Here is a 17,073-nt window from a genome sequence, read left to right as displayed (position 1 = left end):
CTCCACTTAATTTAATGAAGAAAAAATCAAAACTGCAGCTCAGAAAACATTTCTGTGCATGACAACTGCAAGAGCTTAGCTATCTATTTAATAATACTTGTGGAAGGGCGGGGTGCCGTGGCTCACACCTGTAATCCCAGCACTTTGGGAGGCCAACGTGGGCAGATCACCTAAGGTAAGGAGTTCGCGACCAGCCTGGCCAACATGGTGAAACCCCGTTTCTACTAAAAATACAAAAATTAGCCAGGCATGGTGGCGGGTGCCTGTAATCCCAGCTACTCGGGAGGCTGAAGCTGGAGAATTTCTCGAACCCGGGAGGAGGTTGCAGTGAGCTGAGATTATGCCATTGGACTCCAGCCTGGGTGACAATTAAAAAAAAAAAAAAATTACTTGTGGAAGAATACACAAGATATTATCATGAAATAATGTGAGGTTAGGATTTTAGAGTTAGTTAAAAAAAAGGAAAAAATATTTTTGCAGCTTTCATAACTGTTTGAAAAGTTGTCTGTTTCAAGGAAAATAAAGAGTAATAAACATGAACTGTTCACTCTGGGTAAAGAATCTGCCACCCTCCAAACTCTAACAGATTGAGCTACAGATGAGATTTCCATGTGTGTGTGTTAACTGCCATTCTCCATAAAACAGAATGCCGCAGCAGTTGGAAAAGTGAATTATTTTGGTATACTTAAATAGGATAAGGCTCTGAGAGTTTACAGATTTGGCCAGTATGTATTTGACCATAGTTTTATAACTCAGACTAGCAATAAATGACAAACACATCGTTTTTTCTTTGGAAAATACATTTAATCAGAAAAAATACTTGCAACATACTGAAAATCTCTGTGTAGGAGTGTATGTCTGTGTATAAATTAACAATTTAATGTTGGATATTAATGCATTTTTAAGTGCATAGATAGGTGCTATTTGAAAAATATTGTTATTTAAACTTTACATAGAATCTCTAAGGTGGAACAATCCTGAAATTTGATTTTTAGGAAGTTTGATACAGATGATTAGGTTAAAGTGTTTATAGTCAGTTACATTTTTTTGGGTATGTATGTCAAATGTTCCATTTGATCCTTTCTAGGCAACTGGGACATCTTTGAGAATAACTTGACTAAATAATTTATTTTCAGGGTAGGCTTGCAAAGCAAGTTAAAAAGGCAGAGAATTTAGGCCACTGAACTGTACATGACTTCAATCAGAAGTTCTTCGGGGGGATAATTAAGCAGTCATGGTATAAACTGTCTTTGTGAAACACAAGATTTATAAGCCTGGGATGCTTCAAATTTCAAAAAATAAGGATGACTCTACTACAATGGTGATCGCTTTTAAATGTTTGCTATTTCCATTTAGTTTCTGATAAGGCATAATTTACACTGTGGTGTGTGTACTCAGAAGTCAGCAAAAATTTGAGTTCAAGAAAGATTGTACTGGGGCAGGGTGCAGTGGCTCACACCTGTAATCCTAGGGCTTTGGGAGGCCAAGGCAGGAGGACTGCATGAGCCCAGGAGTTCAAGACCAGTCTGGGCAACATAGCAAGACCCCGCCCACCCACCCCCCCCCCACAGAAAAATAAAATTAGCTAGGTGTGGTGGTGTGCACCTATGGTCCCAACTCTCAGGAGGCTGAAGCAGGAGGATGTCTTGAGCCCAGGAGTTCGAGGCTGCAGTGAGCTATGATTGTGTCATTGTACTCCAGCCTGGGTGACAGAGCAAGACCCTATCTCTAAAAACAAAACAACAACAGACTGTATTGGGAAGTCTCTGGTCAAACTGAGTGAAACTAGGCTGACGTTGGTTTGTGCAAGCTTTGCATGGACTACAAGTGACCCAGTGGCTGACCTCACAACGTGGTATCCACTCAGCCACTTCAATTACCTGTTGCTTTGAGATGTCATGGCAATGCCCTTTCTTTGGTGTCACGTTTCTATTCAGAGCATAAATTGTACATTTTATCACTGCTAGACTCTGGTTATAAAATCTCGTGGAATGCTATCATGATACACTCTTGTTGGGAAACCTTCTCATGGTGCAGGTGTTCACAGGGACATCAGTTTGGAGATTTGAGGTGGTGCATGGCCAAACCGTCTCATTTCCCAGAGCAGCAGATAACAGTAGCTTCTCATCCCTCCTCAGGTGTACAGTTATGAGGCTACATTTATCTGTGATTGCAACACGCTGTCAGTCGGTGCACTTCTAGTTCCATTCCATTTTATAGAGTTGGTTTTTTAGACTTCAGTTTTCTCGTTTTGAAGAACTTCTTTAATTCTCGTAATTCCTGTGGCTGCAAACTCTGATCGACTCCTGGGGTCAATTTATAGCTCAGTGGAGACAGAATGTAACCATTTTGATAAAGACAGATTCTCTTGCAGAACTCAAAGGTGCTAAACATAATTCCAAAATACGGAGCTATCTGTTAAAACCGAAAATGAAGATCAAGTTAAATTCTTAAAAAGAAAACATCAATGTGTCTGCAGTCAACTTGGATCAGAGTAAATTATCTTGTAAAGTGAGATAATGGTGGTGGCAACACAAATGGTAACTCTTTTTGGAATCAGGGAAGATGGCAAAAGGAAGGCTGGTTCAGTGTGGGTTGGGAGAGGAATGACAGTGATTGAAGGGCATGACCCGCCTGGGAGGCGCTGGATCTGGGTCATATGCACGCAGACTATCTGATACTGCCTGTCACTCTATGCGGACCTTGACTGGAATCGTTTACATGCCAGCTAGTGCAAGGTTAGTCCAGAGCGCTTAACGTTTTTTTTTGGTCATGGAGTTCTTTGGGAATATGATGCACATATGCATATACACATATATTTTTGCATAGAATTTTAGGATGAGGGGTTAGGTTCCCCTTAGGGGCCCATGAACCTCCATATTAGGTATCTCCGCACTAAATGCTCAGCTCCTCTGGAATGGGGTATAAGATACTCCACCACTGCACAGGTTCCCTTCTCTACAGGGCTGACAGACAGTGTGCATTCATGGGCCTTGTGCTACCCATTAGTGCTAGAGGGGGTTTTCCAAGCAAACTGTGGTGGGGGTTGGGGGTGACAAAAGAAGAGGGTAGAATTGGAAGAGGCAGAGGAGCAGCGGAGACTGGTGGCTCTTCTCACCTTCAGTAAATTGGCTGTCAATCCATTCCAGAGCCCCAGGATCCCCTGGGCCTTCACTATCTGCCGGAAGCAGTCCACTGCTCCTGAGAAATGGACATCTACTCCTCCGCTGTGTGGGAGGTAGGGGCTCTGAGCCTGGCAGGGAACAGAAGCTGGGATGAGGTGATTGAAACACTAGGAAATAAATGTCCTAGCAGAAGGAGCCAGGGTCTCAAGTCTACACTCTGGACGCTGGGCTCCTGGCCAAGATGATGGCAAAGAATGGCTGCTGTGGGGTTCTTCTTGTTCTATGGGCTTAGAATGGATATTAACATGCAATACAATCATGATACCCTGTCCATATATTTGTGGTTTATTTTGCCTGGATGGAAGCAGACATTAGGGACAGATTCAATTTCATACTTACATTCCCTCCCAACCTATGCTTTCTGGACATGATAAACATAATCCCATGCCCTTAGCCTTTTTAAAGTCTTCTTCTGTTTCCTTGTCTTTACTGGTCCTTCCCCTGTGGAGCTCCCAAGTGGAGGCTGTTCATTTCTCCACCTCATAGATGTGACAGGGTGGGGAGCAGAGCGATGGTGGCATTCTTCTCGCTCTCTGTTGCTGTTCCCAAACCCTTCCTCCTTCACTCTCATGACAGAAGCACTTAGCTGGGGCTGATGTCACTGAACCGTACTCCTTGGCCTGCTATTATCTACTAATCTGGCCACTCTCCCACATTCATTAAAGACTGTGACACCTGGTGGCTCACCCTCTCCTAGCCTCGCCATCATCTTGGGTAACTTTGGCATCTATAAAGATGACCCAGCCCATGACCAGTTTCTGGCCTTTGGCTTCAGTGATCCTCACCTTTATACCATTTTGGCCACCCCTTGGATATCATCACCACCTTCAGAGCCATCCTGACCGAACCCTATTATTACCAAAATGTTCCATCTCTGAAAGGAACATTTTATCCTTTAATAATATTATTTTTTTGAGACAGAATCTCACTCTGTTGCCCAGGCTGATGTGCAGTGGCATGATCTCGGCTCACTGCAGCCTCCACCTCCCAGGTTCAAGTGATTCTCCTGTGGCAGCCTCCACCTCCCAGGTTCAAGTGATTCTCCTGTCACAGCCTCCCGAGTATCTGGGACTACAGGTGCACAACACCACACCTGGCTAATTTTTATATTTTTAGTACAGACAGAGTTTCACGATGTTGACCAGGCTGGTCTGAAACTCCCGGCCTCAAGTGATCCGCCTGCCTCGGCCTCCCAAAGTGCTAGGATTACAGGCATGAGCTACTGCATCCAGCCATCCTCTTAGAAAAATAATTTTACGATCAGATGAAATGACTTTTCAATATACCATCTACATATAAAACTGGTACTACCTGTCCACTATGAAGGGGATGTCCCCTCATACCTGGCTTTCAGAAATGGTGTTGAGTTTAGATTAAGCTATGCATGTACTTTGGTTTGTTTCTGAAACATTTAGTTGGGGCGGTATGGCATTCTGTGGCAATGGAAAGAAGACTATCAATGTGGGAGAGGAGGTGTGGTACAACACTAAGAAGAGCACAACTCTGGAGTTGAGCAGGTTCATTTCGAGTCCTAGTTTCTTCACTTACTTGGCCCTGTGACCCGAGGCAGCTTATCTAACCTTCAGAGCATTCACTGCCTTTTAATACTTGGAATAATTTACTTATTTATTTCCTTTATTTACCTGCTCCTTCCCTGCAACTAGAATTTCAGCTACATGTAAGGAGGGATTTTTTGGTCTGTTTTATTGACTTCTGTATCCTTAGTATCCTTAACACACAGAAGATATTTAATAAACATTTGAATAAATGAAATGCATTCCATTGTCGACCTCCAGGTTGCCAAATCCAGTGGCTCTTTTTGGCTATATTATTACTGGATTTTTTTTTTTTTTTTTTTTGAGACGGAGTCTCGCTCTGTCGCCCAGGCTGGAGTGCAGTGGCCGGATCTCAGCTCACTGCAAGCTCCGCCTCCTGGGTTTACACCATTCTACTGCCTCAGCCTCCCAAGTAGCTGGGACTACAGGCGCCCGCCACCTCGCCCGGGTAGTTTTTTGTTTTTTTTTTTTTTTAGTAGAGACGGGGTTTCACCGTGTTAGCCAGGATGGTCTCGATCTCCTGACCTCGTGATCCGCCCGTCTCGGCCTCCCAAAGTGCTGGGATTACAGGCTTGAGCCACCGCACCTGGCCTATTACTGGATTTTTTAGGGGGCAATATTTGGCACTGATATCCAGCAACTCTTTTGGTCCTCCTCAATTTATATACCTTTTCTGGGAAATTCTACCATAGCTTTTGCTTTAAACACCTCCCACAGGCAGATGGCTCCCAAATCTTTATCTTTGGCTCTGACCTCCCACTGACCTCCAAAACCAAGCACCCAACTGCCTACTGGGCAGCTCTACCTGGATAGTACACAAGTACTCAAAACTCGACACACCTAGAACCCATTGTTGCCTTTCTCCTTGACAGTGTCAGATTTATTCTTTCTTCTGTATTTCTTATCTCAGTGATGAACGGCCCAACTGTTTAACAAGCTACCTCAAACCAGAAACCTGAGATTCCTTCATTTTGCCCACCCTTACTGCCCTATCCAAGCAATCATCAAGTCCTATCAATCTCGTCTTCTAAATAGAGCATTTCTCAAATGCAGCTCCTCCTCTCCATCCCCACTGGCACTCCCATAATTCAGGCTACCAAAATCTCATGTGGGCATTACTGCAGCAGTCTGTTACTGGCCTCTTGGACCCACTCTTGTCCTTTTCAATTATTTTCTTTTTTCTTTTCTTTCCTTTTCTTTTTCTTTTCTTTTCTTTTTTTTTGAGACAGAGTCTCGCTCTGTTTCCCAGGTTGGACCAGTGCAATGGTGCAATCACGGCTTACTGCAGCCTCAACCTCCTGGGCTCAGGTGATCCTCCCACCTTAGCCTCCCTGGTAGCTGGGACTACTGGCATGTGCCACCATGCCCTGCTACTTTTTGTATTTTTTGTAGAGACAGGGTTTCCCTATGTTGCCCAGGCTGGTCTCGAATTCCTGGGCTCACATGATCCTCCCACCTTGGCCTCCCAAAGTGCTAGGATTACAGATGTAAGCCACCACACCCAGCCTCCAATTCATTCTTCTTCCTTTTTTTTTTTTTTTTTTGAGACGGAGTCTCACTCTGTTGTTCAGGCTGGAGTGCAGTCACATGATCTCAGCTCACTGCAACCTCTGCCTCCTGGGTTCAAGCGATTCTCCTACCTCAGCCTCCTGAGTAGCTGGGATTACAGGTGCATGCCATTACACCTGCCTAATTTTTGTATTTTTAGTAGAGACAGGGTTTCCCTGTGTTGGGCAGGCTGGTCTTGAACTCCTGACCTCAGGCGATCCACCTGCCTCAGCCTCCCAAAGTGCTGGGATTACAGGTGTGAGCCACCATGCCCGGCCTCATTCTTTATACTACAGCCAGAACGCATTTCTAAGATTCCAGTTCAGACCACTGACTCCTTTGCTGACTTTTTACTGCTATAGGATAAAATCTAAGCTCCTTAGAATGACATGCAAGGCCCTTCATGACAACTTTTCCAGCATGAAAAGCATCACTCACCCCAATCATACTGACTGCACTCCTTAGCTCTTTTTTATACTCCCATTATCCCCTCTAAAGACTATTTATTTATTTGCATATTTCTTGATACTTACTATATGCCAGACACTCAGGATACATTAGTGAACCAAACAGACAAAAGTCCCTGTTCCTATAAAGCTGAAATTCTAATTGCAGGGGAAGAGTAGACAAAGAAAGAAAATAAATAAGCAAATTATGCCAAATACTAAAGGAGGTGAGTGCTCTGGATAAAATAAAAGCAGGGGGAACACTCTGGCCTGAGTGACGGGATAGATGGAAGTGCCATGAACTGAGATGGAGGACGCTATGGGAGAAGCAGGTTGGCTTTTTGTTTTTGTTTGTTTTTTGAGGGTGGGTGAAAACATCAAGAGTTCAACTGTGCAATGCCTGTTAGCCATTCAAATGGAGACGGGGAGTTGGCCATTCAAATGGAGATGGGGAGTCTGGAGTTCAGGGGAGAGGTCAGGGCTGGAGACATAATTAGGGAGTCATCAGTACACAGATGGTATTTAAAGCAAGGAGACCAGATGAGATCAGTTAGGGTTTGAGCCTGGGGATACTTCCACATTTAGAGGTCAAGGGAATAGTAGGCCCAGAAAAGAAGACTGAGAAGGAGCAGTCAGTGAAGAAGGAAAAAGGAAAGTGTGGTGTCCAGGAAGCTGAGTGAAGGTGGTATGTCAAGGAGGAGGGAGTGGTGAGCTGCTGAGGGCCCAGTAAGATGAAGACTGAGAAGTGACCATTGGATCTAAACACATGGAGGTCACCGGTTATCATAAATAGAGAAGTTCTGGCTGGGTGCGGTGGCCCACATGTGCAATCCCAGCACTTTGGGAGGCCGTGGTGGGAGGATTGCTTGAACCCAGGAGTTCAAGACCAGCCTGGGCAACATAGTGGGACCCCTATCTCTGCACAAAATATAAAAATTAGCTGGGTGTGGTGGTGCACACCTGTAGTCCCAGTTACTTGGGGGGCTGAGGTGGGAGGGTTGCTTGAGCCTGTGAGGTTGAGTGTGCAGTGAGCCACGATTGTGCCACTGTACTCCAGCCTGGGCGACAGAGTGAGTCCCTGTCTCAAAAAATAAAAGAGAAGTTTATTGGGTGGTGGAGCAAAAGTCTGACTGGAATGGATTCAAGAGAGAATGGGGCTGGGCACGGTGGCTCACGCCTGTAATTCTAGCACTTTGGGAGGCCAAGGCAAGTGGATCACCTGAGGTCAGGAGTTCGAGACCAGCCTGGCCAATATGGCGAAACCCTGTCTCTGCTAAAAATACAAAAACTAGCGGGGCATGGTGGTGGGCACCTGTAATCCCAGCTACTCAGGAGGCTGAGTCATGAGAATTGCTTGAATCTGGGAGGTGGAGGTTGCAGTGAGCCAAGATCACGCCACTGCACTCCAGCCTAGGCAACCGAATGAGACTCTGTCTCAAAAAAAAAAAAAAAAAAAAAAAAGAATGGGAAGAGAAAGATTGGAGACGATGATTATAGACAACTCTTTCAAAGAGGCCTCTTTCACAATTGTACTGTAATCATGTCCAATTTACATGTCTGTTTGTCATAGTGTTCTGTGAACTCTATGAGGTCTGGGTCTTTTTAATTTCCGTGTCTCTAGTGCCTTAACCAGCAGTTGATATTTGCAGAAAACAAATATCAAAATTCATTTCACTTCTGTCTTCACAAGACAGATGGTTCTATTTTACTAAGATGTAATGAAATGGTACAGAATATCACACATGTAGTCCATATTACTATTGCCACTACTGATACATAGCTGCTGACATTTATTGACTGCTTATGTGTCTGTTGCAGTTGAGGAAACTGAGGCTCAGGGACAGGTTAAGTGATTTGACCAAGGTCATACAGCAGGTAATGAACACATTTCATTGTTAGTTGTTTCCTGTCTCTTTCCCTCAGGACACTATGAGACCTGTGATGGCTAGGACCACATTTTACTTAGCTTTTCTCTCTTTCACCCTCCTTAAAAATCTGTAGAAGAATGAATTACAATCAGAGAAGCAGTGTGAAAACTCGATTTTACTGATTCAAACCAGGCTTTCTGGACTTCTTTTTTTTTTTTTTTGAGATGGAGTCCCACTCTGTCACTCAGGCTAGAGAGTAGTGATGTGATCTCAGCTCACTGCAACCTCTGCCTCCCAGATGCAAGCAATTCTCCTGCCTCGGCCTCTCGAGTAGTTGGGACTACAGGTGCATGCCACCACACCCAGCTAATTTTTGTACTTTTAGTAGAGGTGGGGTTTCGCCATGTTGGCCAGGCTGGCCTCAAACTCCTGACCTCAGGTGATCCTCCTGCCTCGGCCTCCCAAAGTGCTGGGATTACGGGCATGAGCCACCTCTTTGTTGCCCCTGACCATGAAAGCTGGCTTTTTCTTGCTCTCCTTCTGATTACTAGATCTCCAAGGCCTTGATTACTTTAGGCTCTGATAATGCAGATCCCTAAACCAGAGATCCAAATCTGAAAGGGACCCTAAGATCTTCCCTTCCAATTATTCGTTTCACAAACGAAAACCTACAACCTGGAGAAGCAGAGCAACTTAACCAAAGCCCCCAGCTGGTGCGTAGCAGAGGCAGGCCTAGAGGTCTGATGCTCTGCCTACTGGGCCACTGCAATCTGCACTCCAGGATCCTGCCTCCTGGTGACTCTGTGACCTTGGCCTCTAGGCTCCAAGGCTTTGTACTACAACTTATGCCACACCTGATAGTCACCTAACTCATGCCCTTGCAGGACACCCCACCCCACTACTGTTGCTGCACAACCCTGGCAATGCCAGTCATCATCTTGTCCAAGTTAGACTTCAGCTTCTCTCATGATCCCCAACTATACGGACATTCAATACAGCATATAGTAAAAGGCCAATTCCAACTAGTGGGTATGTATAGATGGGGAGTCGGCCTAAATGAGTGAAATCTAAATTATGAAATTTTGGAAAGACACTCCATTTTATTATATATGACTGGAACTAGATTAATGAAGGGCAACCTAGTAGAGACACTTTTCAGGCCTTACTTTCATGCATGGTTGAGTGATCTGTGGAAGCCTAGGTAGAGCACGAATGTTCTGCATGTGGGTTTTAGCATCACACACACCTGGATTGGAACCCTTGTCTCTCTACTCACTAGCTATTTGATCTTAAGCAAGTTCCTTAACTTTTCTTTTTCTTTTTTTTTTTTTTTTTGGAGACAGGGTCTTACTCTGTCACTCAGGCTGGAGTGCAGTGGCATGATCTTGGCTCACTGCAACCTCTGCCTCCTGGGTTCAAGCGAATCTCCTGCCTCAGCCTCCTGAGTAGCTGGGATTACAGGCACGCACCACCACACCTGGCTAATTTTTGTATTTTTAGTAGAGACAGGGTTTTGCCATGTTGGCCAAGCTGGTCTCGAACTCCTGACCTCAAGTGATCCACCCACTCGGCCTCCCAAGGTGCTGGGATTACAGGCGTGAGCCACTGCACCCAGTGAGTTCCTTAACTTCTCTGAGCTTCAATTTCCTTATTTCAAAAATGGGAGTGATAATACCTAGCTCTTAGAGTTGCTGTAAAAATTAAATAAGACAATGAAGAGTGCCAGCAACATTATAAGTGTCAATAATGTTAGCCATTATTAGTAATAAATAGGTACTTCAGCAGGCTTTAAAAGCAGCTTCTTTCGGTTAACAGTTTAAATATCCCTATAATTATGCTATTTATATGACTAATTTGCTTACTAAGCCCTGGGTTATTAGAATTTTAGGTTGGTGGCATGCAAATCAATGCGATTTCACAATTCTTTATTTTATTTTAATGATTGTTATATCTTTCCTCATTAATCCAGCTCAAAGGATCAATATTCTATGCTTTAAAAATATAGAATGCCTGGGCGCGGTGGCTCATGCCTATAATTCCAGCACTTTGGGAGGCTGAGGCTGGCAGATCGCTCGATCTCAAGAGTTCAAGACCAGCTTGGGCAACATGATGAAACCTCATCTCTACAAAAGAAAAAAAAATTAGCCGGGCATGGTGGCATGTACCTGTAGTCCCAGCTACTCAGGAGGGAGTAGCTCCTGAGGTAGGAGGATAGACTGAGCCCAGGAGGTTGAGGCTGCAGTGAGCCAAGATTGTACCACAGCACTCCAGCCTGGGCAACAGAGCAAGACCCTGTCTGAAAAAAAAAAAAAAAAAGAATTCTCTATCAAGGTGAGGGGTGAAACTTGAGTTATGCCTTCTCTTTAAGGTGCAGTGACAAGCAAACACAGATGATTGTGAGAAACAGAATATGAAATGGACAAGCTGAATCTCCCAGCCTGGTCGTAATCCCAGCTACTTGGGAGGCTGAGGCAGGAGAATTGCTTGAACCCGGGAGGCAGAGGTTGCAGTAAGCTGAGATTGTGCCACTGCATTCCAGCCTGGGTGACAGAGTGAGACTCTGTCTCAAAAAAAAAAAAAAAAAAAGAGAGAATGGGAAGAGAAAGAGTAGAGATGGTACATAAATACAGACAACTCTTTCAAAGAGTTCTCTTTCAAAATTGTACTGTAATCATGTCCAATTTACATGTCTGTTTTTCCTAGTGTTCTGTGAACTCTGTGAGGACTGGGTCTTTTTAATTTCCATATCTCTAGTGCCTTAACCAGCAGCTGACACATGACTGGTGCTCAATGAATGGTTTGCTGAATGAGTACATAAAATGCTCAGTATAAGAGTGGGCTGGAATTTTTAAAGCATTTTCACATAATTTTATGCATGAGTTATAAAAATGGTGGATCAAGACTTACACAGTGTAATGTAGAATCTTTGTAGAAGACAAATATCAAAATTTCATTTCTCTCTTCACAAGACACTGTAGATGGTTCTATTTTACAGTAGGCAAAATGGCTAGGGGTCTTCAAAATGGCTGGATGTCTTACTTTAAAGTGTTTCCTTTAGCATTGTTCAGACTCAACCTCCTTTCTTTATTACCCTCTCAGTAAAGAACTGTTACCAAAGGGATACTAAGCCTCCTTTTCCCTTACAAAGAATCTGCCTAATCACAAGCCTTCAAGTTCCTCCTGCTAATGTAAGACTGAAATATTGAAAAGAGGAAATTATGTTCATGCAGGAAAGTAACCTCCTTATTTTGCTACCAAATAAGATGATTGATTTATCATCTGCCAGTTTCTGGTAAGAACTGTAAAAAGCCCCGAGTCATGAGTCAAGGGAATCATTCTATAATCTAGTGCTCCCCACAGCTAAAACAAAAAGACACTAAGTAACACGAATTACATAACAGGTGAATTATAATCAACTTGTGATAAATCAAGGCCCATCTATATCCAGTCTTAGGACCTTAACAATCTTTCAAATTTCTTGACTGAACTCTACCTGCACTGCCAAGGCACCAGTGTGTATGTGGATTGTTGCAGCAGTTTTCCTAGCAATCTTGCCTTCTCCCGCTGAGAGTCCATTCTTGTACAGTGATTAATTAATTTTTTTTTTTTTTTGAGATGGAGTCTTGCTCTGTCACCCAGGCTGGAGTGCAGTGGCGCAATCTCAGCTCATTGCAACCTCTGTTTCCCGGGTTCAAGCGATTCTCCTGCCTCAGCCTCCTGAGTTGCTGGGATTACAGGTGTGCACCACCACGCCCGGCTAATTTTTTTGTATTTTAGTAGAGACGGGGTTTTACCATGTTGCCCAGCTGGTCTTGAACTCCTGACTTCATGTGATCCACCTGCCTCGGCCTCCCAAAGTGCTGGGATTACAGGCGTGAGGCACTGCGCCTGGCCACGTACAGTGATTTTTAAAAATCAGATCCTTTTACTCACCTGCTTAAAACGTTTTAATGACTTTACATCACTCTTAGAATAAAATCTAAATTTCTTACTGGAGCCTACAAGCCATAGTACTAATATGGTAGTAAAGTTTAACAACTGGTTCTCTGGGGGAAAATAAAGAAAAAGGGCTGAATTGTAGCATTTACCAATTTCAACAGCGTCAGTACCCCTACTGTGGCTGATTTCAGGCTGCCAAATGTGAAGTCAACCAGCTCCCAAATTTCCTGAAATTTAACAGTCAGTTTTCCTGAGCCAGTAGGAAGTGGTTCCAGCATGCCTGTAGGCTACAAGGTCCTATATGATCTGCTCTGCCCACCTTTTTTTTTTCTTTTTAAATATTTTTTAGGTTGGGTGCGGTGGCTCACACCTGTAATCCCAGCACTTTGGGAAGCCAAGGTGGGCGGATCACTTGAGGTTGGGAGTTTGAGACCAGCCTGGCCAATATAGTGAAACACCATCTCTACTAAAAACACAAAAATTAGCCAGGTGTGGTGGTGCATGCCTGTAGTCCCAGCTACTTGGGAGGCTGAGGCACGAGAATGGCTTGAACCCAGGAAGCAGAGGTTGTAGTGAGCCAAGATCGCACCATTGCACTCCAGCCTGGACGTCGCAGCAGACTCTGTCTCAAAAAAAAAAAAAAAAAAAAATTTTTTTTTAGCAGAGATGTGGTGTCACTATGTTGCCCAGGCTGGAGTGGGCAACACAGGCTATTCACAGGTGCAATCCCACCTACTGATCAGCACAGGAGTTTTGATCTGCTGTTTCCAACCTGGGCTGGTTCACCCCTCCTTTGGCAACCTCGTGGTCCCCCACTCCCAAGAGGTCACCATAGTGATGCTGAACTTAATGTGGACATCTCATTAGCTTAGTGCTCTACAGTCCAGAACTCTTGGGCTCAAGTGATCCTCTTGCCTCAGCCTTCCTAGTAGCTGGGACCACAGGCATGCACCACCATGCCCGACCCTCCCACCTTTTCAACTTTATCTTGGGTCACTCTTTTGTTACCCAAGGGTCACAAAACCCTTCAACTGCGCTGGCCTTCTTTCTGTTCTCCTCTGCTTGATGATTTCCAAATTTCTATCTGTATCTCTCCTCTGAGTGACTGGATCATGTTGTCAACTACCTACTTGACATTGCCACTCAGAAGTCTACTGAACATCTTCAACTTTTTATGTCCTCATCAGAACTCTTGATTTTGCTCCACTCCAATCTTGACTGTCCTCTAGTTTTCCTCATGTCAGCAAATGGCACTGTCATCAACCTACTTGCTCAGGCCCAAAACCTGAGTTACCTTTAAGTTTTCTCTGTCTCTCACCTTTCTCTGATCTAATCCATCACTAGCCAAGTTCCAGTGACTCTAAATTTGTTTACTTTTCTTCCGTTCCACTCTCACCCTAGTCCGAGCCACCATCATCTTTTGCCCATACTACTACAACTGTTACTAGCTGGTCTACCTGCCCTTATCCCCCATCTAGCAGTCAGAGTGATTTAATCAGTTTACTCCCTTGACTTCAACTCTTCAGTGGGTCCCCCATTATCGTCAGGATAAACTCCAGGCTGTTTAATCTGGCTTACCAGGTGCTCCATGACCTGGCCTCTGCCTACTGCTCAGTCTGATCTCTTGCTGCTACCTGCATTATAATCTGTGCGTTGGATACTTTTCAAGTCTACTCCCAGTACCTCACATCGTCTCTCTTGAGGGTCAGTTTCCTTACCCGTCGTTTGATCTTCAGTCTCTGCCCTCTCCAACTCATCCTCCACATTGCAGGCAAGTACCCTTCCAAACTCATCAGATGCTCAGAAGCCTTCAATAATTCCCAATTTTCTAAAGAAAACATTTTGAGAAGACAAATTCTCCAAAGAAGTTTACTAAAGACAATTTTAACAGAATTCAAAACCCTTTACAATTTGGCCCCTACCGGTTTTCCTAGTATCATTTCCCACTGCCATCCTGTGATGATTAATTTCATATGTCAACTTGGTTAGGCCACAGTACCCAGCTATTTGGGAAAACACTAGTCTAGATGTTGCTGTAAAGGCATTTTTAAGATGAGTCTGACATTTAAATCAGTAGACTTTAAGTAAAACAAATTCCTGTCCATAATGTGAGTGGCCCTCATCCAATCAGTGAGGGCCTTAAAAGAAAAAAGACTGAAGCCCCTCAAGGAAGAGGAGATTCTGCCAGCAGACTCCCTTCAGATTTAAACTGCAACATCAACTCACCCTAGTCACCCATGCCCAAGTCTGATGCTACCTCATCCTGAAATTTTTCCTGATTCCACAATTGTGTACTGCTTGTTTTCTTCCTCTTCTTCAACTTTACCTCTCTCTCTATTTATTTTTTATTTTTTGAGACGGGGTCTCACTGTGTTGCCCAGGCTGGAGTGCAATGGCACGATCTCAGCTCACTGCAACCTCTGCCTCCCAGGTTCAAGCAATTCTCTGCCTCAGCCTCCCGAGTAGCTGGGATTACAGACACCCGGCTAATTTTTTTTGTATTTTTAGTAGAGATGGGCATTCACCATCTTGGCCAGGCTGGTCTCGAAATCCTGACCTCGTGATCCACCTGCCTCGGCCTCCCAAAGTGCTGGGATTACAGGCATGAGCCACTGCACCCGGCCGCAACTTTACCTCTTTTTAAAACTTTTTTTTTTTTTTTTTTTTTTTTTTTTTGACGGAGTCTCACTCTGTCACTGAGGCTGGAGTGCAGTGGCACGATTTTGGCTCACTGCAACCTCTGCCTCCTAGGTTCAAGTGATTCTCCTGCCCCAGCCTCCCGAGTAGCTGGGATTACAGGTGTGTGCCACCACGCTCAGCTAATTTTTGTATTTTTAGTAGAGACGGGGTTTCACCACGTTGGCCAGGCTGGTCTCGAAATCCTGGCCTCAAGTGATATGCCCGCCTTGGCCTCCCAAAGTGCTAGCATTATAGTCATGAGCCACTGTGCCCGGCCCTCTTTTTAAAACTTTTTATTATGAAAAATCTCAACCATATATAAAAGTAGAGAGGCCAGTAAAATGAACACAAAGTTCTATCACCCAACTTCAACAATTAGCTATACGTGGCCAATCTTCTTTCATCTCTACCCCCATGAGACATCATTTCAATTCATCTGACTTACATATTATTAATTAGAATTATGTTTATCTAAACTATAATTGCTCCTTAAAAATATATGTATAATAATACTGCTATCACACCTAAAAATTTATAATTCCTTAATATAATCATGTATTGAGTTCAGTTAGTATTCATATTTCCTTGGTTATTTTATAATTGTTTTCCAGCTTCTGTTTGAATTGGGGCTCTCTCTCTCCATATCCTGTGCTCCCTTAGCTTTTTTTTTTTTTTTTTTTTGAGATGGAGTCTCACTCTTGTCACTCAGGCTGGAGTGCAATGGAGCGATCTCGGCTCACTACAACCTCCCCATTTCCCAGGTTCAAGTGATTCTCCTGCCTCAGCCTCCCAAGTAGCTGGGACTATAGGTGCCCGCCACCATGTCCAGCTGTTTTGTATTTTTAGTAGAGACGGGATTTCACCATGCTGGTCAGGCTGGTCTCGAATTCCTAACCTCAAGTGATCCACCTGCCTCAGCCTCCCAAAGCGCTGGGATTACAAGCATGAGCCACCACACCTGGCCTCCCTTAGCTTCTCATTTAGACCTCTGCTGTGGCACACTCTACCTTATATGAGTTATCTGGGTGTAAGTCTTTATGCTCCCTCCCAGCCAGCAAGCCAATCAGCAGGCACGGGGCCTTCCTAGTCATCCTAGCTCTTCAGGATCTTTCACTCTCCATCGTACATACCAGGCACTCATTAAATGTCAAGTCAAATTCCTGTCAATATCAGTGTCACTAGTAGCTTTTCCCAAACACAGCTGTTTACTCACATAAGCTACATGGATAGTCATGAAATAAAAAAATGGCCTAGCACTGAGTGCTTTCTTTTTTTTTTTTTTCTTTTCTCTTTCTTTCTTTTTTTTTTTGTTGGAGACAGAGTCTCACTGTCTTCTGGGCTGAAGTGCAGTGGCGCAATCTTGGCTCACTGCAACCTCCGCCTCCCAGGTTCAAGCGATTCTCTTGCCTCAGCCTCTTGAGTAGCTGGGATTAAAAGTGACTGCCATCAAGCCTGGCTAATTTTTCTATTTTTTAGTAGAGACAGGGTTTCACCATGTTGGCCAGGCTGGTCTCGGACTCCTGACCACAGGTGATCCGCCTACCTCGGCCTCCCAAAGTGCTGGGATTACAGGCATGAGCCACTGCGCCTGGCCCACTGATTGCTTTCTATATACTATCTCATTTAATCCTCACAAAAGCCTCATGAAAGAGGTACTATTATCGTATTAGCTTGATTATATAGATGACAAAATGGAGTTGGTGAGAGGATAAACACCAGTCTCTAAAATCACAGACCATGACACAAAGCATCAACTTGAATCTGGGTCTGTTTGACTCAGAGCCAAGCTCCACTCCACTAAGCTCCACTGTCTCCTGATGCTCAGGACTGAAAATACTCTCTCAGCCCTTTA

At 44.2% G+C, this 17,073-nt stretch overlaps 2 protein-coding genes across 2 annotated transcripts in view; both read right to left on the bottom strand.

The window, feature by feature from the left end:
* Window positions 1-17,073, bottom strand: part of NDUFA1 (NADH:ubiquinone oxidoreductase subunit A1) — a 970,503-nt gene that overhangs the window by 444,847 nt on the left and 508,583 nt on the right. The gene's annotated exons all lie outside the window — the stretch shown is intronic.
* The window catches only part of SLC25A43 (solute carrier family 25 member 43), a 48,911-nt gene continuing 32,627 nt past the window's right edge, over window positions 790-17,073 (bottom strand). Inside the window, exons 4-5 of the mRNA XM_050776126.1 lie at window positions 3,119-3,253; window positions 790-2,415 (exon numbers count right to left, since the gene is read on the bottom strand). Coding sequence (XP_050632083.1) covers window positions 2,215-2,415; window positions 3,119-3,253 — 336 coding nt within the window. The 3' untranslated portion in view covers window positions 790-2,214. The remainder of the gene's footprint in view (window positions 2,416-3,118; window positions 3,254-17,073) is intronic.

The sequence above is a fragment of the Macaca thibetana genome, chromosome X (assembly GCF_024542745.1).
Source record: "Macaca thibetana thibetana isolate TM-01 chromosome X, ASM2454274v1, whole genome shotgun sequence".
NCBI classification, from domain to species: domain Eukaryota; kingdom Metazoa; phylum Chordata; class Mammalia; order Primates; family Cercopithecidae; genus Macaca; species Macaca thibetana.
This window is presented reverse-complemented; position numbering and strand designations above follow the sequence as displayed.